We start from the raw sequence: 24,580 nt of genomic DNA, 5'->3' as shown, positions 1-24,580 counted from the left end.
ACTTTTATTACTATTTTATTGATCAAGTAAAATGACCAAGATAACAATGGTAGTTATGAAAAACACTAACCTTATGACAGATTTATAAATATGTAATGGAGTGTTAATTGGTTTTTGGTGACATGAATTCGTTACTTTCATAAGCACCGACCGAACTCCGTTGGTACTACTGGGTAGCGATTTATGTCAAATCAAACAGTGCCATATTTCGATACCATTGTTGCATGTGACGTCACGTACGTTTGCAGACTTGTCACGTCTGGTTGCAGCTTGTCGCATCCGATTGCAGACTAAACACAGGCTCAGGGAAACAATCACTCAAGCAGCACTGGCGGCGGACTCAGCCAAACTCCCTCTAAGTAATTCAACGTTCAACACCAAAAAAGCAAGTATTCTTGGTAGAAAACGCTCAAATGTAAAGTAAAGCTCCACTTTTTCAAAATGCGCTGGCTTGATGCTAAAAGTAATTTATACTGAATATGACATAGACAGGTTACTATTAGCATTAGTGGTTTTACATAGCGATTTCAACACATCCAATTTTGTTAATGAAAACTACAACTAATATGAATGTTACAATCAAACAACTGGTGTATAATAAGCACAGTACTTATAGTATAAACACATTGTAGGGCTCAACATAACACATTCAGCTTAATGGAAAAAACTACTTCCTCGTTAGACAACATATAAATAGCCTACACAGTCCTGTCTCGGAAGTTCAAATGCATTGCAAATGAGAGTCAATTGTAATTATAAATAATGATAAATGGGTTGTACTTGTATAGCGCTTTTCTACCTTCAAGGTACTCAAAGCGCTTTGACAGTATTTCCACATTCACCCATTCACACACACATTCACACACTGATGGCGGGAGCTGCCATGCAAGGCGCTAACCAGCAGCCATCAGGAGCAAGGGTGAAGTGTCTTGCCCAAGGACACAACGGACGTGACTAGGATGGTAGAAGGTGGGGATTGAACTCCAGTAACCAGCAACCCTCCGATTGCTGGCACGGCCACTCTACCCACTTCGCCACGCCGTCCCCATTTATCATAATAGCTTATTTTTAGATGTTACATTGAAAAAACACATGTTATTATCAAACAATTAACATGTATTTACACACACACACAAAAGTACCGAAAATGTGTACAATTGAGTACTGATATCAATTCCCAGGTACCGGTATTGATTCCCAGGTACCGGGAATTGGTATCATATCGGTTCAAATGTGAATCGTACCCATCCCTATTTTAATGGTCACAATCATTCATTAACTTAAGCACATGATGTGGACATGTTTGTTACTGGACACTTTCTAATACGCTTCTGCCTTGGAGACTTTGTATCTGCAAGTAATATGCAACGATAATTATTTCAAAACATTTTATATTGACAAATGTCATGTTCTAGACTGAAATATTGTTCGATTATAGTCATTACATACAGTTTGTCTAGCTTGTGTGCTATTTTGTGCTGAGCTGTTGTGTCTGCTATCTCATAACAGCCTATAGCCTACCACAGTAATTCTCAAACTGTGGTACGTGTACCACTAGTGGTATGCGGGCTCTATCTAGTGGTACGTCATAGATTTGATTCATTATTTAGGTAAAGTGTTTTATTTTCCTATATTCAAACACACTGTTAACACTGTGTGTAATGTTACAGAGGCCAAAAATATTAAATATAATTGTTAAATAAAACTATAGTGCTACTCTATTTTAATGTTGTTCATTATAGTGGTGAGCTAAGTGTTTTTTGAGGTGGTACTTGGGGAAAAAAGTTTCAGAACCGCTGTCCTACCACCGTGTTTACTTTTTGTAAATGACTTCATTAAAATACAAGAAAATACCGCACTTGTGTGCTTATTGGAGGACGTTGAGCTGTTTGCACAAGTAAACACGCTGCAGGACTGCTTGTACAGAAGCTTATTTTGCAAATTTTAGGTGAAAGCCGATATCATCCGTCACTTCTTTTTTTTTTGCTTATAACGGACTGGTTTCGAATATCAATATCGAATTGGGACACCCATAGTTCCAACTCAAAAAATTGGACAAAAGCCACTAACTAATTAAAGGCCCTGTGGATTATTTGGCTGCTGCATAATGAAGCCCATCAACAGAATTTGGTTTCTTGTTGTCTCAGTGAGATTGAGCAGGCCAGCTGTTGTGTAGCGTGGTACTCTTGTACAGGATTTGTACTACATAATACTGATTAAAGATGTCTATTATAAGAAGTTGAAGTAGAAAGAATTTGACAGAAGTAAGTGAAGTATATTAAACAAGAGTGTATGAGAACAAGTGGAATAAAATATGTGCACTGGTGGTCTATGAGGGATGTAATAGACTTCCAATTGATATACAGTACATTTTGCACTGGAACTTCATTGACCAAGACAAAGCTCGAATAGCTTGTGTGTAGCAATTACATTTAACATTTCAGACAAAGCATACACGCTGACAAAAGGTAATAATAACATTGCACGTACCACAGCGTTACCATAACAAGTCAGTCACCCATTAAAGACTGCTACTGGGTAAATTATAGGTTGTGTTAATTAAATGCTGCTAGATTGGCAGCGCGTTACAAAGTTAATTGAGGAATGAATAATGTTTACCTGTCAGAATAAAGGCTGTTCTTCAAGTACTTTAGTGGCATGCTGTATAACACAATAGGCATGAGCTTTAATTTGGAGTAGACATGTTAGCTATCACAAGTTTGCTCACACATGCACAATGTTGCTCGTGTTGGAGGAAAATATTCTTGTTTGAATGTTAATACATAGGGCTGATTTTTTTTTACTATACCTTCTTACAAAGAGTTACCAATCAAACTAAGCAGTCTGTGACTTGCAGGGTAAAAACTCCAGATACAGCGCAGGTGGTTCAAGCACAACCAATAACCACCTACTTTGTTGTTTGCAGCAAAATCTAACTACAGGTTTTGTAAAAGATAACAGTGTTTGTTTCAAATGGGAATGATGCAATGTAATAGTAAAAAAATATATAATAATTTGAAATCATTACTATTATGACTAACTTTACCTCAGTTGCCAATGATATAGTTCAAATACTGTGGTACCCTAGGTTTTTGTTAGTATTTTGTTCCAAAAGGTCCAAATCATAAAAAAACAAAAGGCAATTTTCCCATAAGAAATAATGTAAATTCTATTTACCCATCCAGACAACCAAAATATTCTTACGGAGAGAATAATTATAGTTTTATGTGAAGGGAATAAGCGGTAGAAAATGGATGGATGGATGGATGTAGAAAACAATGTGAAATACATATCAATGATGAACATTAAAACATTATTTTAACTTTCATAGAAGGCTCTTGTTTGCGAAGAGGGCAATGAAAGGAGAGGAGCGAGCTTGACGAACGGCACCTTTGTACTTTACTACGAGTACTTTTTTACATTTTATTGTGTTTCACCTTCTTTATCAAATTGCTGGTACTCACAACTTTCTTAGCCCCCAAGGTGGGTTATTTTGCAGTTGTACTCAATGAAAAAAAGCAGCGAGAGAGTCATCAACACTTGGATTTCTTTTCGTACTGACTTCTGCAGAATAATATGTAGGCAACCAACTAGTTTATTTTGTAAAATGTTTGGCCATGCTATAACCAGTGCTCTAAAAATTACATTTAAAAAGTTATTAATTATAGTTACTTGTTACTTTACCAAAAAAGTAAGTGAATTACTAACATAATTACTCTTTAATGAATGCAATTAGTTACTGAGGAAAGTAATTAGGTCGTTACTTAAAAAAAAAAATCTTTAATTATCTGGCATATGCATTTGAAAGATGTTTAATATAAGAACACAGTGTGCGGAGTATGTGCCTTTAAAAGGCGGGGCCTGTTACCTAATGACGTGTGACGTCATCGAGGGTTTCAACGTAGCTGTTTTTTTAGCTTTAGCTGTTAGCAGCGCACTTTGTCAGCTTTGACACCAGCTCTTTTGAATCTTTTCACCGGATTGTGTTACCTCTGCTTAGTAAAGAGATTGAATGTGCTTAGATGGCTGTTATATCTTCTTGTCAACAAACGGGGTATATTTTGGATGGCAAGTTTGTCACTTCAATCATTGATCTGTTGTTCAATATTCCAATTGTGTACTAGGGATGTCCCGATCCGATATTTGGATCGGATCGGCCGCCGTTATTTGCCAAAAAATGCATATCGGCAAGGCATGGGAAAATGCCGATCCAGATCCAGTTTTTCAAAAAAGTCCGGTCCGTGTTTTCCAACGCACCGATTTCTGCTGCTCCCTAATTTACGTTCCGCATTTTCCAGCACACCTTCAACACATACACAGGTCTGTGTCCTAACCGTTAAGACGGCCATGTGAATTAAAAGTTACCGGTAAAAATGTCAGCTGTCTCTGTGCGATATAGTAAATGACTATATGGTGATATTCGAGTATACCTTCTCACACAGTTGCTTTTAGCTGCCGGCATTACACGACAGGCTCTTCCCACTCCTTCTTGTGTCTCCTTCTCACAGACAGACAAGCGCACCTTTTACATACGTCACATACTGTCACGTCATATGTCACATACATATACGCCCTCGCGGAGCAGAGAGGTAGCAGCATGGCTAAAGTTAGCTGTGATGCTAGCGCAGCCGTGCGAGCGGTAATAATGAAGGAAGAATTAATTAATTCCCCAAAAAACAGCAGGGGGTCCATTGTCTGGCAGTGGTTTGGCTTCAAGTGGGAATATGTCGAACAGACAACCGTAATTTGTCAAGTGGGGGGCAAAAGCGTTGCTATAAAAAGTAGCATTACTGCTAATATGTAGCATCATTTGAAAAGTCCCCTGCTAGAAAATGAAGAGTGCTTGAAACTCCGCATGTCAACATCTCCATTGTGTATTATTCAAACTCACCTAATTCAGCTGGCTAGTTGTTATCAAGAGTACTAAAACCCTTTTCAACATGAATCTGACAATTAAGTAGGCTAAATAACTTTAAACTTTAATACATGCTCGGATAAGGCCAGTATCGGCCAGTATCGGTATCGGATCGGAAGTGCAAAAACAACATCGGTATCGGATCGGAAGTGCAAAAACCTGGATCGGGACATCCCTATTGTGTACGTGTGCGTATGTTGTTGTCTGTTGTGTCACCGTGTGATTATGCCTCTTGCTATTTGATATCAAGTTACTTTTAGTGCAGTGCTGCTTGTTGATTTCACTAGTAAAAATATATTTCCTGCATTGAACTTGCTGCACTTATGACGTTGTCTTGTCGTCGACATAAAACCACATCAAAAGTAGCGTGCCATGTACATCAAGCTATCGCTAACGGCGTTGTAATGGACTTAAAGGTGATTAATTAGATTACTCGTTACAAGTAAAAGTAACAGCCTTACTAACTAAAACTAGCTATAACCGAGACGGTTTAGAGAAAAATTAGGGAAATTTATTTCGGTCGAAAAGTCACAAGTTACATTACCAAACATCTTTGACAATGAAGGCATGACATGATTGCAACAATCCACATCTTGTGATATTAATTCGCTAAACTGGTAAACACAAAAAGTGTCTGTATGAAGGTTCTGACTCAGTCTTTTCGATTTTTTTAAAATTCTAAACCCTTTCCTCTTTAAAATCAGAATCATTAAAATGATCGCTTCAAATCACACTCCTCTCTCATGGTCCGTCCCATTTTCAAATTACGCAATAAAAATAACATGATTGGAAAATGGCCTCCAGTCGTTTTGTCGCTTACGTCAGCAAGCAATCATGACAGGTCTGACTGGTTGGCTAGGCCTATAAGAACAGCTGATAGGCAACACATCACAGTGGTCAGAAGACTGCAGATGACAGTAGAAACATGTCAGGTAACAAATCCATTTAATATACCGAAAATACTGTCTGACTTAAAAAGTATATAAATAAGAAGACCTAATGAACCTTTTGGAGCAGCAATCATGCAGGTTTTGGATCTACAGTAAATGTGGGCGAGCCAAAAAGTGTTTGAAAGTCAAAAGTCTGCCATCAGAAAACAAAGCCTAGAATTACTACCATGTCTGCTTAAATGGGAATTGTATCTGTATATATAGTTTTATGGCCCATAACTATGAAGTCACTGCCAAAATTTGCAGCATGATGATGTTGATATGATGAAAGCCAAAACTACCAAACTGAGCTATAGCACATATCACAGGGAAGTCGCAATAATACATCCACAAAAATATGGCTCTAACTGTTTTTAAGAATTGTTAATGTAACCATTGTGCAATATTAATCAAACTATCTGTGCAATACTATTGTATATATGCAAACTAAATGTACAATTCAGGATACGTTTTTTTCAGTTTTTATTCATTTAACTATATTTAAACTGCACTGCGGTAGAAAATGGATGGATGGATGGATGAATAGGATTTCACACAATTTTGTTGTACTCTCCACAACAGGGATAGTCAATTAAATTGTTTTGAGGGACACCTTTCTATAAAGCTAAGGACTCGGGGGGTCGGACTTCTCCCTTTACTATCAGTCTCTCTTTTGTGTTTTCCAGAGAAACAGCGTCCTTTACAGTAGACATTTGGTTTTCCATCCATGCATTTTCTACCGCTTGTCCCTTTTGGGGCCGCGGGGGGTGCTGGAGCCTATCTCAGCTGCATTCGGGTGGAAGGCGGGGTACACCCTGGACAAGTCGCCACCTTATCACAGGGCCAACACAGATAGACAGACAACATTCACACTCACATTCACACACTAGGGTCAATTTTTTAAACTATTTATTTTGTTTGTTTTTAAGAAACTGCTGTAAAAATGTGAGTCTCTCACAAGTTTATAGAACTGAACTCACAGGCCACCAGTTGAATAGCCCAAATTATGAAAAAGGGAGGACCTAAAATGGAACCTTGAGGAGCACTACTACTATAATTACAGAAATTAAACGAGTAACTAATGATTGCATCTGAATAAAATAAACTGCAGCAACACCTTAGTTACTTAAATCACATTACAAAAAAAAACAATGGTAACTGCCAAAAATGCGAGGAACGCCTATGTAAATCCCAAATTTGGCACCAGTGTTGTATGTTGGCTAACAAGGTTAAAATTGAAATTTTATTGACTGGCCATAGTATAGTTTGCACATGCTGTTTAGAGTTTGGTATTTGTTTCTTGGATCCATTACCTGCATTGTTAGCTGCCTCTTGCTAGCGTTTATTTATGATTTAGAATGCATGAAAAAGGGAAATACATATGTGTTCTTGTCTTACATATGTATTGTCAATGATAGCCAACATTCCAAAATAAGGTGCAGTTCTTCTTCAAGTTACTGTCCAGGATGATGCTTAAATACTTGACTTCATTCACTTCTTGGATGATTTCCTTTTTAATCTTGACCTGGAAACGCATGTGGATACAGTTTTTCAACGTAAAAAGTCAGATGGGATGACTCGAGCCCTTCAGAGATGTTCAATAAAGCCTGCATCAGATGGTCACCTGCCAGGCTGGCGGTGTCATCAGCGTACACATCTGGCAGTTAACATCTGGACAGCAGCTTGGTAGGTCAATAAAATATGTACAAACGTGTATATAGTGAACAACAATGGACCTAGAACAGACCCTTTCCGGTACGCCCATGCTGTTTGCGTTAATTTGTGACTTCGCCCCATTGATCCTGACGTATTGCTGCCTCAAACACCCCCCCCCCCCAGATTAAATAAAAATAATAATGTATTCTAAAAAAAATGTGTTACCTCATTAGCTGAAGCAGGGGGTGAGGAGTAGGGCTGCACGATTTTGTGGAAAAAAAAAACTAACGTATTTTTCGGACAATAAGGTGCACTTAAAATCCTTTATGTTTCACAAAATATCGACAGTGCGACTTATAAGTCGTGTGGACCGCAGGTTGGTGTCTGTTCAATAAATGACGCTAGCAAGTACCCGTAAGCAAGCAACACCAAAACTTTGATGTTTCATTGAGAACATAGAACATTACGCACAGCACTCAAAAATGTGTCAAAATGTTTTCGTATGACTTTGTTAAAAGCTACGAAGCCGCACCGCGTGATGGAATGCGGAGCAAAACGGCTACCGTAGTCATGCGTGCTGTGTTTCAACATACGAGTATTATTATGGTGTGTGTATAGGCAGCCCAAAATTGCACCTATTAGGAGACATTATCTGGCGTATTGTTTTGCAATATTATGCAAAACCAACTTTTAAATATAAATATAAAGTAGCGTACAGTTCTAACTTATGTCTGTCAGTAGAGTCGCTATAGAAGAGCTAAAAACTACTGGTACAACAAAGATGAAGGGTAGAAGATGTTGTCGAAGTGGAAGCATGTAAACAAAACGGCCCGAAGAGACGGTTAGAAAGCGACTTAATAATCAATGCAACATTTTGACCAAAGAACCACCATTACATGTTATGTAGACCACAAGAAAGTGTTTTAAATGTAAAAAGAAAAATTATAATATGACCCCATTATTGTGCCTTATAATCGGGTGCGCACTATGGCCTGAAAAAACGGTAATCCTGTTTTTTTCTCACCAAAATTGCGATTTGGTTTGCGATTTTTATATTTCACACACACAAATGCATAAAACGAACGAGTGACGGAAGACATGCTACTTTTAGACTGTCAATCAACATATCCTTGTCTCAAAGTACTACACATAAGAACAATATGCAATAATTTCCTCTAAAAAATATTTGGCTTTATGCAGACAGACTTAGGGCTTTTGTCTACATCACGCTCATAAACTGAAGAAGTAATCAATAACAACTATACAGTATTTATAATGTAATGTAATCATGATATATAATAATAATAATGCAAGTAAACATTTATTTATTTATATAAACTTTTACTGAAGAATTGTTCACCATAGTGCTGTAATTGGAAGATAAATAACTTTGTTGTCCTAATTAAATAAACAAACAATAACATTAAATGGACTTTCATTTCTGTAAATAAAAACTAAACGTAAACACATTTTAAACATCTTTAAGTGTTTTTTTTTCCAGTAGGAAAAACTAATGTTTTCTTTTTTGTTTGTTGCTATTACGTGATCACAGCATTCTCTCTCGTTTGTCCGTTTTGCTGGCATCATATTGGTAATTCGCAAGGCTCTCTGTCTGTGCTTCCTGTGCTTCTAGCTGAGTCGCTCTCTGCCCACCGAGACAAAAATTGTGAATGAATGAAAGGAGAGCTCACTGCGTTCAGTTAATTCTTCTGTTATATAAACATGCTCAGGTGCAGAGAGCGATGCACAGAGTGGGACGTCTTTCTCCCTTTTAGAAGCGGCAGACGAACAAACGCGAAGCTCCCCCAATCTGATTGGCGAACCTGACTGTCACTCAAATGCTGGTGACGGCAGAGAAAAATAATCGCACCAATTTAAATTTTAATGTTGATTCGATGTCAATTAATTGTGCAGCCCTAGTGAGGAGCCCCTCGCCTTATGGCTGAGATGTCTGAGATGTCTAAATAAGTACGTCAACCTCGGCCTAACCTCAAGATGCGGCCAGACTGCAAAACCCTGCAAAAAGAGGCTTCCAAACATGCGTGCAAGCTTATGCCAAAAAGCATGAACCTTATAATTTGATTCTTTGCCATTATAAAACATGAGTAGGCAACATTGCAACAACATGTATAAACCAAAAAAGGCAAATCTAATCACAGGTACCCTTTAAACTAATACCTCTATACCAGTTCTCCACTATTACAATTAATCAATACAATAGCTAATTTTCACCATTATCATTGAAAAGGGAGAATTTCCTGCTACAAATTGTGCAGTGGTCCCCACTCCATGAAGTATGTCCATTCAATTCGGCAACTGACATGAAAACACAGTCAGTTCCAAATATTGTATGGCAAACACTTTGCTTGATAGTGTTGATGCTAGTGTCTTTGTGCGTGTTGTCTCGGTATACAAGTGCTCTTGGACATATGCCACGTTCTTTCAACACCAGTACAGAGGGCATGTCAGCCGGGAGGATCGAAGGAAAAGAGGTGTAATGAGAGTGCAGTTAATAAGCTCCTACTGACAACAGGGTGTCATTAAATGTCATCAGCATAATTATTTGGAGGCTATTTTGAAGAGTAAACTACTAAATCATCGGAAAAACGGGCACTGGCAGTAGTTAATACAGAGCAATACAACCCCCATCAGGCACACATCAAACATAAACACATATTCAATTTTGCCTGGGCCAGTCCACCAGGAAGTAAGAAAATCATTAGTTATAATGGTCGCCTCTGTACAAGACATCGAATTAGCCTCATATGGTGACATAGTGCAGGCTCGACAGATGACAGAGCAACAGGAAATGGAATTGGCGAGTGCAGGCAGCAGACAGGAGGTAGGCGGTTAGACGAGAGAAAGCGAAAACAGGGGTAGGCTCAGGAGTGGCATCTGTACACATTCATATCTCGTACATGCAGAATAGCTTTACTGTTAACTTTGCCCCGCTGTCATTTTCACCGGGGTTCTCTATCTAATTAAGAAAACATGCATGCATGAATGCATTATGATATCTTGTTCACACGCTGTAGAGCTGCACGAGCAAACATGAGCTCATCAGTGCGCAAAAGGGTCAAACTGCAAAGCAAGGCCAGCAAAAATAATACTGTTTTTATACTTTATCACAGTTCTGACATGGGCCCAGTTAGTTATCTATGTTTATCTTTGTCCTAACATGAGAATGTAGGCAGCTTTGTACCATCGCTAACTCTCAGCCTGAAGAGGACACTAGCAAATTCAAACAATAAAGGTTGCATTGTTAGAACAGCTGCATTTTTTAATGAAAAAACGGTGGGCACCAACCACATACTGTAGGTTGGCAACATACTGGGAAAACAAAAAGCGTTTTTGTATTTTCATTCATCGTCCAGTGTCCATCTTATAAACTGCAACTTCTCAACCAATTTTAAGTATTCAGCAAACGCAGCAACATATCACAAGTCACATCACGGTCTGGTCAGCTGTTGCCAGACAAAAGCTAATGATGCCAATAAAATAATTAGCATATGCCATTGAAACTTGTTCAAAGGACCCATCTAATATCAGAATCACAACCTTTATTGTCATTATACAGCAGAGCTATTCAAGTGGCCGGAGGGAATCCGGCCCAGGAATGACACCATATCATACCAGTTCAAAACTTGGGAGACAAATATGTTTGCAGCAAATCCGTAAAAACAAAAAGAGTCCCTTTTGTAGAAAAAAAAGAATTATATATATATATATATATATATATATATATATATATATATATATATATATATATATATATATATATATATATATATATATATATATATATATACACACACATATATATGTGTGTGTGTGTATAAATAAAGTCATACACACACACACACACACACACATTATAAAAAAAATTATATATATATATATATATATATATATATATATATATATATATATATATATATATATATATATATATATATATATATATATATATATATATATATATATATATATATATATATATCCCTACATACATATCAGAGTCCCCCCCCCACTCCCCCAATTTTAAATCTACATGTGGCGGTGGAAGCGTGACTAGGGGGCGTGGTCAATGCAACATCATCATATATTTTGCATAATTGTTGATGATGCATATATATATACATAAATATATATTTAATAGGGGTGTGGGAAAAATCGATTCGAATTCGAATCGCGATTTTGACGTTGTGCGATTCAAAATCGATTCTTTTTTTTTTTTGTAATTTTTTTTTTTTTCATTAATCAATCCAACACAACAATACACAGCAATACCATAACAATGCAATCCAATTCCAAAACCAAACCCGACCCAGCAACACTCAGAACTGCAATAAACAGAGCAATTGAGAGGAGACACAAACACGACACAGAACAAACCAAAAGTACTGAAACAAAAATTAATATTATCAACAACAGTATCAATATTAGTTACTATTTCAACATAGCAGTGATTAAAAATCCCTCATTGACATTATCATTAGACATTAAAAAAAAAACAAAAAAAACAATAGTGTCACAGTGGCTTACACTTGCATCGCATCTCATAAGCTTGAAAAGACACTGTGTCCAATATTTTCACAAAGATAAAATAAGTCATATTTTTGGTTCATTTAATAGTTAAAACAAATTTACATTATTGCAATCAGTTGATAAAACATTGTCCTTTACAATTATAAAAGCTTTTTACAAAAATCTACTGCTCTGCTTGCATGTCAGCAGACTGGGGTAGATCCTGCTGAAATCCTATGCATTGAATGAATAGAAAATCGTTTTGAATCGGGAAAATATCGTTTTTGAATCGAGAATCACGTTGAATCGAAAAAAAATCGATTTTGAATCGAATCGTGACCCCAAGAATCGATATTGAATCGAATCGTGGGACACCCAAAGATTCGCAGCCCTAATATTTAATATATATATTTTTTATGCTAAAATTATTAAAAATAAGTCTGTGTTATTAGTAATTAGTATTAACATTTTTTGTTATATTTTGCCGTATTTTTTTAATAATTGTTGTTATTAAACAATGTAACACAGGCTGTATACCAGTGGCAGCGGATGGTCTTTCAAGTAGGGTAAGCTATTTTTCAGCTACTCTTTAAACAGGAGTACAGTCTCCAATAACAGATAAAAGATATAAAAATGCTAGATTTTACATAGAAAACTTCACTTAAAAAATGATAAATATCTCCATATCAAAAGGAACAACGGAATGAAGTTTAAAAAAATCCTTTGGCAGTGTTTTATGATTCAAGATTGAGGATTCGCTCAATTCGCTATCAATAAAAAAGGGATTCAGCCCAGACAGATCATCCAATCATCATGCGGAAGCCCGGCGACCCCCTTTCAAACACTCTTATTCTTCCGCTCAACGTTTGTGAGCGGGACAATAAGAGTATTTATCCAATGATTGTCTCGTTTGGCTGCAGCACTGTGACGCTACCACGTCTATGAAAAAAGTTGCGTAAACTTTCGACAAAGCAGCTGATTCTAAACAATAGTTAAACGCATCCTAACGCATTAATTAAATGCAAACACAAAATAACATATTTGACCACTTTTTTATATTTTAGGGGAAGCTGAACTCCCCTTGCAGTCTTTAGCAATCGCCACTGCTGTATATCTGGCATTACATGTTAAAACAACGCCGCGGGTAAGAGAAGTTGGCAAGTCAGATCCATAACTTCAGGACAGGGATTGGCTCTAAAGGCTGGGTGGGTCTGGCTAGAGTGCAAAGCAGAGCTGTGCGCGTCCCACCGCTGGAAAGCCACCGCCCCGTCGTCCAAGCCACCAGCCGCCAGAGCAAAGTTGCGGCCGCGCGGCAGCACCTTGCCATATCGCCGAGGCTCCAAACACTTGCGTGCGTCTTGCTTAAGATTGATCAAAGTTTTTCAGTGGCCCCATTTTCTGCGCATTACTAGTCAATAGTGCTTGAATAATTTAGGCGATATATAAATTCATACAATATATTACTTATTAAAAATCCTCATTTTTAAGGTGTGGCGGCTTCAATTTAGCCGTGGCCCCGCATCACGATCAGACAGATATGGGGAAACCCTGTATACATACATACATACCAACATACACACACACACACACACATATATATATACACATATATACCGTAATTTCCGGACTATAAGCCGCACCTGACTATAAGCCGCACCAGCTAAATTTAGGGGAAAATACAGATTGCTCCATATATAAGCCGCACCTGACTATAAGCCGCAGGGTTTTGATGTGTAATTACCGTAGTATATAGGGGTTCCATAGGGGTACCACGGAGGGGATTGTCGGGACAGAGATGACTGTTTGGGAACGCAAAGCGTCCCATTTATTAACGATAAATCTTTCAATCATTCAATCAAACTTTCACATCTTTGACATGGCGAACAGCATTCGTGCAGAGTACAAATAATACAACGGTGCAAAGTAATACAAAGTGCTCGCCTGTACGTTATCAAAATAACCAGCCTACCGGTATATGAAAAGTCAGTCTTTAATCATTGTGTCATCGTCTTCCTCCTGCGTACTAAAACCACCGAAATCCTCTTCGTCGGTGTCGGAGAAGAACAGGCCGTAAATAAGCCGCACCGTTGTATAAGCCGCAGGGACCAGAACGAGGGGAAAAAGTAGCGGCTTATAGTCCGGAAATTACGGTACATACATATATACACATATATACATAAACATATATATACAGAGGGCTTGCAATTAAGTTGGAATTAAGTTCCAAATAAATATTGATAAACTTTTAATCAAAATGTTGTAGTGACACTGGCTGCATTCACACCGAAATAATATGGATGTTTGTCCAATCATGTTTCTTATTGTGATTTTAGTTATAAGGGCAAGTCCTTTTTTGGTGAGCTTATCTAAAGCTCTTCCAATGCTGCCCAAATGAAACAAGAATCTACTGATGCTGTTAAGATGCTCATTAGGGAGGACTTTAATTAAGTGAGTCAACTTTTAAAATCCTCGGAGCAGCAAAGGTTCTTCATTTATTCTCTTGTTACAACTGTTCTTTTTTCTCTAAAGAGTATTTGGATTTATTCGTATTCTACTAAATCGCCAATTCATATCTCCTTCCTTTTTTTTACCTTTTTATCTCTCCTCCCCTTCTTCTCATTATGTACCTTTCTCTCACTCAGTAATGTTTTAATTAAAACAAGGTTTGTCATGTGTCCCCAGTATATAATTGCAATTATGATCAGCGTTTTTCAGCTCCCAAATTGGCTAATTAAGCCTTAAGGACAATTGAGCTCCAATCCCATTAAGTTCCAGGAGAAGTCTGGAATGCCTGTGTTCTTCCTCTCTTGGGACAGGAAGGACGAGCGGGTTAACGAACGGTTGCCACAGTAACAGTCACATGGTGTGACATCCTATGCAGGGCTGTCAGATATTAATCTCTAACAGAGACAACAATTGTGTTGCAGATCATCACTTCTTCCTATTAAGGTTGATCTGTGAAGATGGGGCAAAAGCCAAATAGAACTTGTCATACGACCTGTTTCAGCCCTTGCAGGTAGCAAGCTGTCAAATTGATTGATGACTTTACAGCCAGTGCAGTGCTTGCCTTGTAAAGGCCTTGCACAGCGCGGCATTACCAACACAGTCGTACATGCGGTTAACACGTCGGTCTAACAGCCATGTGATTATAGGTTTGAATCTCTGTTCAGGATTCTCTGTGTGAACTTAGCATGTTCTTCCTGTGCGTGTAAAGGTTAATTGCACTCTCACAATTCCTTACTGTATCTTTAAAAACATGTTATAGCATACTTAACAACGTATGCGAGAAATGAAGAGTGGGTTAAAAAAATCAAACCTCCATCACTCATATGTTGCATAACAGTAACTGAACCACTGAAATTATGCATCATTAATGCTTTGAAAAATGCATTGCGGTCAGCATTTTATCTTCTGCTCTCATATAGGGCAGGGACAATTGTCTAAATTTTATTAGTAGCATTAGTCTCCATATTAGGACGTTTTACATAAACCCGGAAAGGTAATGACTATTCTTGCTAAATTGCCTCCTATAATATTTCCCTTTTATGCAGCACCATGCTCACTGTATATTAAAATACATTGTAAAATCAAGCAGGCTATGTTTCTTGTTCTCTGCAAGAGGAACAAAAGTTGCCATTCATTTTGATGGGTCTGACTAGTTCTATGAATGGATACAATGATGTACTACACCTGTTAAACTATTATATAAAGTACATTATTTCACATAGTTTTGACATGATTTCATTTTATTTTGCCATGTTGTGTTATTTAAGTTGCTAAGCAAAAGCATGATTGGAATAGCTCAATGTCCAATAAATCTGTCATCAAAGCTTTAGCCTAAGTAACTTGGAAATGCAACTTATTTGTCTTTTTTTTTATATATATATTTCATGTTTCAAATTATTATTCTTTTTGATAATTATTGCTGCTTTTAATTAATTTGTATATTAAATTGTACATTAATTTATTTTCTCTTTTCTGTAGGCTGCAGAGTTGTCGATGACTGACATCCCTGCGTCCCACGATGGACAAAAAAAGTGGTGAGACTTTTTTTTTTTAAATAATGACTGTTGGAAATATGAATAATGTATGCAGCATAATATATATTTATTTATATGCTGTATCATGATGCATCATATGCTGTCGAGAAAAAAAGTAACTTTCTGTTTCTTGTATGGCCTAAAACAGGACAATAATCTATATGTTTTGGTGTAATCACTGCATGATAATTACTTCCCAGTAAGTAATATGGTTTTACATACCAGAGCAATTTGTTTTAGCGCCATCTGTACAACATGTCAATTGGATTTAAACGTATATCAATAATAATGTCAATCTGCAAATTAATCATGAAACATTGACAATGTTACTGTTCTATTCATCCATACCAGCCAATGGCTTTCAGACCAAGGCCAGTGAAGGTGGTGTTCAGAGAAAGCAACTGCCCTACTCAGTGGAAACTCCATATGGCTTCCACCTGGACTTGGATTTTCTCAAATACGTTGATGATATCGAAAAAGGCAATACCATCAAAAGAGTCCACATCCAGCGCAGGGTCAAGGGCCCACCCAAATTCAGTACTTTACCCAGAAACTTCAGTCTCCCAGGGCATGGGATCCGGCCAACCCCTAAAGACAGCCAGTGGTCTGGGACATCCACCTTAGGACCAAAACCTAAATCACGGTTAACAGAGGTTCACCAGATCTCTGAATTTAGAACAAATGAAGGAGGAATTTTGAGCCGGGGGACAGCTAGTCAGGGAACTAGTGTCGTTGCGGCTAAGGTCAGAGATGAAGGAGTTTTGGGGGCCCAGGGAATTGAAGATAAAACTATGGGCACTCAGAATCGCCCAAACCTGCTTCGAGCATCAAGTATGCCAATCACATTACAACAGCGGAAAGGTTCTGATTCAAGCAGTCCAGATCGTATTGTTGGAACACCAGAGAATGGCTCAACCGAAAACATGTTTAGAGCATCACCAGATGTAACAGAAAGAAGATCCGTTCCCCAAGAAAGAGTGGGAATTCACCAGCAGATCACAGTTGCATTAAAACGAGTCAGAGAGCTTGAAGAACAGGTCAAAACAATTCCTGAACTTAAAGCTCAGATTTGTTCACTGAGAATGGAGAGAGAGAAACTACTAAGTCAGCTTCAGTCTATAGAAAAGGCCCACATTTCCACATCGTCGTCTAAAATGGCTCTGTGTATTGATCCTGGAATAAACACCCAATCACATGCAACCAGACATAAAGAAGGTTTGAATTTGTCTCTGACACCACAAACAAATATACATTTGGAAACTTCAAAACATTTGACTACACAGCCACTAACTGAGAAAGGGAGACAGGGTATCGCACAGGCAGTAAATCAGAGATTGGTGAAAAGCTCATCAGCATGTGATGACATTTTTGAGCAGAGTTCTAATATGAAAGCAAATTTTTCAGACAAACAAAACGAGACAGTAGGTAGTCCAGTGGAACATGCATCACAGGAAGATGATAATGTAGTAAAAGGAGGGAATTTTGAGCGCCCAGCTAGTGACCAGAATTTGCATGATAAGCTGGTAACCCTCGAGGCTAAACTTCTTCAGGCTAGAGAAGAGCTGGAGAAAACTAATGGGCTGTTGAAAGAACAAATAACAGAAAACAAAATGAAAGAGGAGCGAATACTTCTAATGCGTGAGGGAGTTAGAGTAGAAGTGTCGCCAACGGAAACACAAATAAGGCCAAGAAGAGATAGTATAGACACTGGAACAGAGACTGAGAAAGTAGACTATTCCAACCAGGAGACAGAGACAGAAATACCTGGTACAGTTGATCAAGGAACAGATACTGAAAGAATATGTATTGAAGTGTGTGTCTCCAAATCAAGATCTGGAAGTATCGATCAGGGAACAGAGACTACCAGAGTAGACACTCATGACAAAATGACAGAGGTTGAGCCAAAATCTGCATCTGTTGGGCCCCAAAGGCCTATAGTCAACAGCATGGAACAGGGTACAGTAACTGAAAGAGCAGCCACTCAGGATCAGGTGACTAAAACACTAGTAGCCCGTAGGGTACACCAGGTCTTAGAAACAGAAGGAGAGACAGAGACAAACCATCCACAAAGACCAAGGGCCAGCAGTGTTGACAGAGGGACAGAGACAGAGAGGGTGGACACTGTAGACAGGGTGACAGAGATGGAGGTCGCACAGAGGATTGACCAACATACTGAGACAGAACTTGAAATACCACAAAACAACAAACCATCCAGAAATACTGAAGCTGATAGTCAGGTGAGAGAAAGTCCAGGCAGCCAGAGAGGTGAAGTTGATACCGTGGTCAGTGAAAGTATAAAAGACAACAATAGATTAAATGAAGGAATTCAGAAAGACCATGAAGACAATACAAATATGGTATTGCAAGTTGCTGGTGGAAATTATGTTGCAGCTAAAGAAGGTGTAGTTGAACAAACTCTGAGTTTAGAATTTGTAACTCAGCCTGAACCAAGTACAAGTCCAACAGGTGAAAATACAGAATCGGAAAATGAAATAAATCCTTTAAAAACTAACTCTGAATCAGAAGCAATCCCAAAAAGTCTTGAATTGCAGAAGGTTGCACAGACAACAACAAATACTTTGGATACTGCTACAGTAGCATCAGAAAGTGCCAATGTAAAGACAGAAGTTCCAGTAAGACCTCAAAGAGGTCGTAGGCCATCAGCAGATCAGGCACAGCAGACAATTTATCAACTTCAAACTGCTCCTGTTCGTCCCCGTAGGGGTTCTAGTGAAACTCAAAGTCAGCAGTCAAAGACAGTCAAAGAGTCTCAATCCCCAACAGAACTCTCTGAACCACTGATTAAACATGAATCGCCATCCCTGGGTCAGTCTGGGAACAACACCACACTACCATCTAATGAAAAACAATCTCAATCACAACCTCAAACTGAGATTCAGTGCTCATCTCTAATGTTTAAAGAGGCTCAAACTCGTCCCAAATCAATTCAAGCCCAGTCTAAAACTATAACTCCACGGGACTCAAAGGAGCTTGAAGCACCTAATAGAGCATCTAGTGTATCACAATCTTTAAGACGTGGATCTGGAGATAACCACACCGACCCAAAACGCCAGGGATTGGGTGAGGTCCAAACTCGGTCTCGAAGACGTTCTGAAGCGAGTCAATCCCTTCAGAAAGACCCTGAAGTCCGGAAATTACGGAGAGGCTCTAGTGAAACGGCACAGCTTCGGAGATCTGGTGAAGCCCTGGCCCCCCGCCATGACATTGTCGAGACGCAGCAAGTACGCAGAGGCTCAAGTGAGTCACCAACCTCACCTGCAGCTTTAGGTCAAGTTGTAACTCGGCTAACAGGGCTTCTGGGGGAGCAGTGGGCTCAGCTGGGAAGCAGCTCTGGAGCTCAACAGTCGGCTAGCCAGCAGGAGAGCCCCGGCACACAAAAACAGACGGCCGGGAAAGGAACAGAGGCAGGAAATGCAGCATCGCCCAAGCCTGTGGGGAAAGCTGCAACCACAGGGAAACCAGCAGGGAAACCTGGCCCTTCCAAAATGAGCTCAATTCAGAGTCAACTGGTCAGTTCCCTTAGTGTTCTTTCTGCCTTCTACTCACCAGGCCAGAAATCTGCCACTGCCAACAAGCAGCAAGAACAAAGTAAGTCTTTTTTTTAAAGTACATTCAAACATTGGTCAAAGTGATGCAATTGATAAGTTGCATTCATTCATTTATAAGAGAGTGTTTTAAAGGGGACCTATGACGATTTAATCTACATTTAAAACACTTCCTTATGGTCCAGATAATATGCATTTCATATGTGTCTGAATTAAAAACTTTTGATCAAAGCCGAGATTAATTGACAAATGAGCATTGATAAAAACTAATTAGCATTCTGATATCTGTAATGTTCCTGCAGTGATGTATCATAAATATTATACACGAGCCTCTCTTCGATGCGTAAAAACACTCTTTATATGTGTATTTGTTTGGACAGTTTAACAATTTAAGTGGACCCCGACTTAAACAAGTTGAAAAACTTATTCGGGTGTTACCATTTAGTGGTCAATTGTACGGAATATGTACTTCACTGTGCAACCTACTAATAAAAGTCTCAATCAATCAATCAATCAGTGCAATGGAGTGACAAAAGTGCACATATCAAATAAGCGATGCATTTCTCTCCTCCCTTGACGTCTCACAGTTCTGTTCATGGCTTGGAAGCTGGAGAACAGACTTGCTCTGTGCTATTGCACGCATATTTTATGTTCTGTGTTAATCTTAAATTCAGTGTTACAGCACAAAAGCTTTTAAATGTTTGTCTGTGGTGTGATCTACATAAGCTCTTTATCATTTAATTGTTTGTAAAGTTATTAATTTTGATTATGGTTGCAATTTACCAACATCTAGTCTTTTATATATCCTGCTAATAAAGTTTTCTTGTATTGGCAAAAGTAATCGACGAGAACTCCTAAGGTCTGGCTGCCTTTGAAGTCATTAGATTGCATTTTGATTTTGTAAACACAGTTGATTAAGTGAAAGGAAAGTTGAAATCATTCATCACATTATATGAAAAGACAATGCAATATATTCTAAAGTATGCTCCGACATCCACCTGCTGATGTTTTCGAAGTGATACAGCATTGATAAGCAATGGGGGTTGGTATCATAAGGGTTGTCAGAAAGCAGATCAGCAGCTCTTCAACAAATAGATGCAATTAATTTACAACATGATTCTAACCAGGACCCTCTGTTCTCTATACCTGTCAAGTCCTTAACATTTTAGCATGTTCACCTAACTCGCATTACCATGTTTTTTTTTAACAAATTTATCAAGATTTGCATAAACACACTTCAAAATCTTGTATAACATTTTGCCAGGTGGTAGAGGATCAGCTCCATATTAAATGTTTTATTTTAATTTCCTGTCATCAGCGTTTTACACACTTGTTTGGCGCTTGATAAATAAGCAAAATCTGGGAACAAAGAAGGAGTCTAAGATGGGTAAAAGGATGTTGTGTGCATGTGTGAAGTGACTGATTAATGGACGAATGGACTAACAGAAAAAATGTGTTTTGCAAACTTTTAAATCAGCCTGTCTTTTCATTTTCTGCACTACTCCCCAGGTCTCAAATCTATTATGAAGAAAAATGGGGTTGCTGACAAGCAGGGGAACAAGGGAACCAAGAAAAACCTGAAGTTTGTCGGGGTGAATGGAGGGTAAAATCACTTTAATCAGTGTCCAATCTGTGTGTGATTAATAGCCTAATGTGGGTTGCCCTATTGTGTTTATATGTCTGTAGTTGTTTTTGTGAGAGGTTGAGCTTGTCATTCTCTTATTCTGTCAACAATATTGCATGAGTACACCCAAACAGTTTATTATTCCTAACTGACTGCATTCCCTTGAATTGTCAGGGTTTGATGTTTTACATTCTGCTCCTTTATTTTGGTGTGTAGTACTCAGTAATTTCTCATTGCGAGAGGATATATTCGGAACAGGCTTTCCAGTTAAGGCACTAAACAAGCGAGAGATACAAATACAACACAAGCTTCACGCTGTTTTAGACTCCCTGTCATCTCTCCGTTACTCACAGATGCACAATAGACTGCACACTTCTGTGAATTGTGCCTCATAGCTGATACTACCATTGTCAAAAGAAAGTTTACAGTTACACGTGTTGCACGATGTAACTGAATGATGGCTCAATCTCACATAAAAAAACAAACAAATGTAAATTAGAATATGCTGTTTTATTTGGTTTAAAACATGTGCTTAAAGGAAACAATAGATGCAGATGTTTTTCCTTCATGCCAAGTTGAATTTTAGTTTAAAGCCAGTTCATGTGGCAAATACCGACTGGCAGCAGCAAATGTCTATTTCCAATTTGGATTCTCAGGAGCTGCAAAGGCCAGGTCATGGCATGAGGTGGTCTATCTCTAAACGCCCTAAAAAAATATCCCTAGTCAATCACAAGATGATTACGAATGGAGCATAGACCTGCAATTCAGACCAGGCCTGTTGCATAAAATGTAGTAACTGCATGTAAACTACTACTTAACAGCCACTTTGATTGTGTTTTTGGGGGTTAAAAGGGTACAAATAGATGCCTGGAACCTGGGGTGGAGTCCCCTTAATATATCTCAAAGTGAATTATATTTATATAGTGCTTTTCTCTAGTAACTCAAAGCGCTTTTACATAGTGAAACCCAATATCTAAGTTACATTCAAACCAGTGTGGGTGACACTGGGAGCAGGTGGGTAAAGTGTCTTGCCCAAGGACAAAACGGCAGTGACTAGGATGGCGGAAGCGGGGATCGAACCTGCAACCCTCAAGTTGCTGGCACGGCCACTCTACCAACCGAGCTATACCACCCTATAAAAGACTTTCTCCAATAAATTCCTTAGTGAAGCAAATCCACCACAAGATACAAATCCCGGTACCTTTCTGATGATATTACTACAAGTTGTGTTGTAGTAGTAATCGCAGTGGTATAAGTGGTCTATCCATCCATCTATTTTCTACATATATGTTGATGACGAACGAGTCAGCTGGAGCTTATCCCACCTGATTTTGGGGGAGAAGTGTACATGCTGTACTAGTCACCAGCCAATAAAAGGACAGATACAGTATATCAGTCCCTCCAGGAATTCACAATGTTGTGACCGCGCCAATTCACGCAAATCCAACTAATCCCTGCAAATTATGTGCAGCATTGCAGTTTTGTTCGATGCCTGCCGCAACCTCCCCACACATTTTGGCCAATCAGTCACTTTCGCCAATCAAATTTGTCTGAGTGGCGTTCAAATGCCATGTCAACTAATTAATTAAACTTTTGTTTATTTCTTGTATAGCAGGAACAGCAACTTGTAACAATGCATCAACTTTTTATTGTTCAAACGTCACAATTGTCATACTCCGGCACAGCTTAGACCTACTTTTGGTTTCTATGTACAGCGCTAAGCCTTCTCGGTAATGTAGTATATAAACAGTTACCAACACACCAGCGTAATAATTTCCTAGTTTACATGTATTTATATGTTTATTTAAGCGTTATTTATCTAGAATGGGGATTTAACAATAAATTGTGTTAATGATAACCACGGTAAAACTAGTTAGTATTACTGTTTTAAATTAATATTTTTGTTAAAAATTAATATTTGTATACTCTTGTACTTTGATAAACTCACAGACTGACTAGTGCCAGCTTGCTAGCTCAAACGCTAACATGAAAACAAGAGACATTAACATATTTTCCCAATATGAAACAATATACCCCAATCTAAACTTATATAAACACATTGTTGTCTGAGCAACTAAGCTATTCAATTATGCACCTTGAACCCAAAAGCTCTGCTCTCTAAGAACAGAGTGATTGTTCGATACTCAGAATACGAGTGTTTTTACAATGGGTTCAAGGACCGCTGAACAGAGTAGGATGCCACAACACACACCAGAACTAATAATAACAATAGATTTGATTTATTACGCAATTTTTATTTCAATGAATCTTAAAGTGCAACAGGACAAACCAATGTTTAAAACAATAAAAACTAAGCCATTAAAACAGATAAAATACTAAGACTAAAACTATCAGTGAAGCATAACTAATACAAAACATGCAAAGTAGTGGGTTCTAAAAGTGTGTTGATTTATTGTAGTCACTTAAAAAAATAACTTGGTCATAAGATTCCAGTGTATCTAGAAGTTATTTTTAAGCACATTCAAAAATATTGCGATAATTAATGATAACCGTGATCATTTTCGATAAGATAACCGTGATATGACATTTTAATATTGTTACATCCCTAATCCAGAGTAAGACAATTGCTTGGTTTTAAATTACGTCACTTCTGCCTCATTAAATAAGCATGGTGGTCAAGCCAGCGTCTGTTCTGTGCCCTGCGCTTGCGTTGTTTTTGGTTGTACAAACCGTTCAAATCGCAAAAAGGATGAAACTTTATTCAGAATTCCTTGAGAGTTAATCAAGAAGGGCGTAAGAGTGCAAGATTTTAAGAAACAGTGACGAAAAATGTAGCATGCACCCAGTCCAAGGGAGCAGATTCGAAGAATAAACATGTTTACGGTGAAACACATTTTTGCTACGAGTGTTTCGAAAAGCACCAGCTCGGCAAGTCTAAATAAAAGAAAGCAAATGTGAACATAACCTAAAATAGTTAAGATTTTACCAAAGGCAGCAATCATAAATGAAGCTTTCAGCACATACACAATGTTGACATCTATAGTTATATTGTGATAAAGACAGGAAAAAACATGTGTACTCGTAAACGGCACGTGCAAAAAAAACATTACTATAGATGCAAAGTTAAATCATGAAATGCAACCTTACTTGAGCAAAAAGGATGTATGATTTACCCGGGAAAGTCTTGATACCAATGTCTTTGACCCAGCCACACACATAGAAGTTATAGACCTCCCTGCTTTTCCGACTTTTCATCTGTTTTGTCATGTAGAATGATGTCTGTCGCACAAGATAGTTTGACTTGTCTGGGAATGTGATCGACAGATAATCCTTGATATCACTCGACAAATTTTTTTTTTCAT

General features: G+C 38.2%; 2 protein-coding genes across 5 annotated transcripts in view; one reads left to right on the top strand and one right to left on the bottom strand.

The window, feature by feature from the left end:
• Nucleotides 1-24,580, top strand: part of kank4 (KN motif and ankyrin repeat domains 4) — a 185,367-nt gene that overhangs the window by 135,550 nt on the left and 25,237 nt on the right. For all 4 annotated transcript variants that reach the window (XM_062028248.1, XM_062028249.1, XM_062028246.1 and 1 more), the window contains exons 2-4: nucleotides 16,012-16,067; nucleotides 16,419-19,676; nucleotides 21,143-21,236. In XM_062028248.1, coding sequence (XP_061884232.1) covers nucleotides 16,052-16,067; nucleotides 16,419-19,676; nucleotides 21,143-21,236 — 3,368 coding nt within the window. In that variant the 5' untranslated portion in view covers nucleotides 16,012-16,051. The remainder of the gene's footprint in view (nucleotides 1-16,011; nucleotides 16,068-16,418; nucleotides 19,677-21,142; nucleotides 21,237-24,580) is intronic.
• Nucleotides 1-24,580, bottom strand: part of usp1 (ubiquitin specific peptidase 1) — a 201,144-nt gene that overhangs the window by 155,974 nt on the left and 20,590 nt on the right. The gene's annotated exons all lie outside the window — the stretch shown is intronic.

The sequence above is a fragment of the Entelurus aequoreus genome, linkage group LG19 (genome assembly GCF_033978785.1).
Source record: "Entelurus aequoreus isolate RoL-2023_Sb linkage group LG19, RoL_Eaeq_v1.1, whole genome shotgun sequence".
Classification (NCBI taxonomy): Eukaryota; Metazoa; Chordata; class Actinopteri; order Syngnathiformes; family Syngnathidae; genus Entelurus; species Entelurus aequoreus.
This window is presented reverse-complemented; position numbering and strand designations above follow the sequence as displayed.